Source organism: Trachymyrmex septentrionalis, unplaced genomic scaffold, assembly GCF_001594115.1.
Source record: "Trachymyrmex septentrionalis isolate Tsep2-gDNA-1 unplaced genomic scaffold, Tsep1.0 scaffold200, whole genome shotgun sequence".
Classification (NCBI taxonomy): Eukaryota; Metazoa; Arthropoda; class Insecta; order Hymenoptera; family Formicidae; genus Trachymyrmex; species Trachymyrmex septentrionalis.
This window is the reverse complement of record NW_017305181.1, coordinates 125,170-128,099: the sequence shown is the minus strand read 5'-3', so window position 1 is coordinate 128,099 and position 2,930 is coordinate 125,170. Positions and strand designations below refer to the sequence as shown.

At 39.9% G+C, this 2,930-nt stretch overlaps 1 protein-coding gene across 1 annotated transcript in view; it reads left to right on the top strand.

Annotated features, from left to right (window-relative positions):
• The first annotated feature begins 2,185 nt into the window (after positions 1–2,185).
• LOC108747878 overlaps positions 2,186–2,930 on the top strand; it is a 1,478-nt gene continuing 733 nt past the window's right edge. The window contains exon 1 of the mRNA XM_018485767.1: positions 2,186–2,905. Coding sequence (XP_018341269.1) covers positions 2,260–2,905 — 646 coding nt within the window. The 5' untranslated portion in view covers positions 2,186–2,259. The remainder of the gene's footprint in view (positions 2,906–2,930) is intronic.

Here is a 2,930-nt window from a genome sequence, read left to right as displayed (position 1 = left end):
TATATTTAAATAATAAATAATAATAATATATTTATCTATATATTTAATCGGCATGTCGACTGAACGATGTGTGTAGAATGAGGTTAATTTATAATCAGACTGGCTTTGCAAAGCTCTTCGATAATCGACAGTATTTCGTTGTCGTGACCATTGTGACCCGTCTGCCTCGGGCAATCGCAGACAATCCACAATTTCGTTGGTATCAATCCAATGGATATAATCGATCTTGTTATCGTTTAGCGTCATTGTACACGGTAAATCCAATCCTTTGTTTATTCCTGTTCCAACTTTTTTACCCGACACCAACGGCGCTATTATGTTCTTATACCTGTATCCCTTACTACCCATTATTTGATTACTCGGGCTATGACCGCGCTGGTGAGCATTTGTCTTCAGCAAAATGCTCCTGTAGATCTGTATGTCATCATCCATACAGACACTTTTGTTAAGAAATTTCATTAGAAAATTAACTCGTACAAGCTCGGTGTTTCATCGTATCTTTTCCTATCTATAATTATATCGTCGTTTTTGTGCAAAGTGATACGTTTGTCACCAAGCATTGTTTCCTTGTCGTTGAAATAAACTTTATACACAACGTCTATGTTGACAGCTTTCTTACTGCTCAGAATCGCTTTAAGATATTTTTGGCCCAACTGACCATAGTTTGCATGCAGCTTTTCTTGTCCCTTGAATGTTTAAAACAGGTGTCGAATAAATGTTACGATCATCGGCAATCTCGAAAATTTCTTCGATAATGGGAGCGTGATCATATGATAAATCGCGCGGTTATTATTTCAGACACTTCGTTCAAAGTGGATGGTACGGTTTTCGATTGACTCAACATTGATTTCATAGGCGTGGAAGCCTGTATAGGATTGTCGCACAAAGCACTCAATCGTTTTCTTTTGGGTTTTGGTTTCTCGTCTTTTCTCGGAAAGAATGTTTCAATCATAATAGAATCCTTGGAGGATTTAACAGTATTTTCGACAATCTGTTTTAGCGGGTCAATAATAGGTTTGAAGTGTCTTTCCAATGCGATATTCTCCTCATTTTATCAGTCTTCAAAATGCGGTATTTTTTGCGAATCGAATCGCTCATTTTCGCAATCTCCTTAGCTATCTTTTCACGATCTTTGCTATTGTTCCATGTCAACATCAATGTATCGAGGTCCAATGATCACATTACGGTATTGCAAAGTCATTAAATTCTTTTCTGTATTGGTAAGCGCACTGTCCTTGTCAATCACTAGAAATCTATACGTTTGCTGCCAACATTTATATGACATAAATCGCAGAAATCCTCATAGGACATATCAGTATTCACATGATCGTTGTACACGCGTTTCAGATGGTACCATCCTGTTTGAACAGGATCAATAGATTTGCATTGCCGCATATAAAGTGCTTCGGTATCTTTTCGTCTGACAGAGATAGAAACAGTCGACGTCCATGTGTTGTTCCATTGCAAAGTACTGTCTTATCGTGTCCTGCTTGTGGTGTGCCACGTCATCAAAGATAAAAATGGAATTCGGAAGCGCCTCGGTAGAATGAGATCACTGTTATTAGATATGTAAAATAACCGATTTCCTCGATTAGTGTTAACAAATTCGCCAGATCCAAATCGATATTACGGTTGTTGCAGCGATTTCAAGTACACATACACATTCTCAAATCGTACGCTGTGCGAACTTTTCAACAGGCTTATCAGTACGTTTGTCTTGCCGCAATTTGACGGTCCGCAGAAGATAGCGCATATAGAGGCTGGTAGCATATCGCCATGCTTGCGCGTTTTCTTTATCGGTTTGCATTTTACGGTCGAGATTCGTCTTTGATCACCTGCGACTGACGCACGAACCGCATATTTTCTCTTTCTACAAAGTAGGAAAAACTACTAAAAACGATATTGCGAGCGGGCCTATTTATAGAGCCGCGTAGAGCGAAATCGATCAGTAATCAAAATATTCCTTGTGTTGAATGATCTGCACAGTTTAACCTCAAAGAACTGGAATACATACCGAAAATTGTACTACTGCAAGAGTTTGAAAATTGCATAGATCTGTTGTGGGACAGATTACCAGAATACGAGGGCTGTCTGAAAAGTTTCCGACCTCAACGTGAAGATAGCAGCATTGGTAAGTAAAAGCTAGTGAATTTCGTTGTTCATCTGTTAACAGTTACTCACCACAGTTTCAGCCATTTTGGACGCACAGTTGTTATGTAGCAGTCGTTTGAGTGAGTTCATGTTAGTCATTTTGTGAAAATGGACAAAATCGAGTATCGAGCTGTCATTAAATATCTGTTTTTGAAAGGCAATACGCCTACGCAAATCAAAGATGAGTTGGATTCTGTGTACGGGGACTCTGCACCATCATTTACCACAGTGAAATTTTGGGCAGCTGAATTTAAACGTGGCCGTAAGAGCTTGGGAGACGATGAACGTTCGGGACGTCCAAAAACTGCAACTGCCGACGAAAACATCGCCAAAGTTCACCAAATTGTGCTAGACGACCGCCGAATTAAAGTGAGAGAGATAGCAGAGGTTATGAAAATGTCAAAAGAACGTGTTTGTCACATATTACATGAACATTTAGGCATGACAAAGCTGTCCGCGCGTTGGGTGCCGCGTTTGCTCACGTTAGACCAAAAACGTGTTCGAATGAACATTTCCAACGCTCTGTTGGCGCAGTTTAGGCGCAATAAATCCGAGTTTTGGCGCCGATTAATTACTGTAGATGAAACTTGGATACACCATTATGCGCCCGAAACAAAAATACAGTCCAAACAGTGGATTGCAAAGAGGGAACCGGCTCCAAAAAAAGCAAAAGCTGCTTTTTCGGGTGGGAAAGTGATGGCGACTATTTTCTGGGATAGTCATGGAGTTATTTTCATCGATTATCTTCAAAAAGGTAAAACCATTACAGGAGCATACTA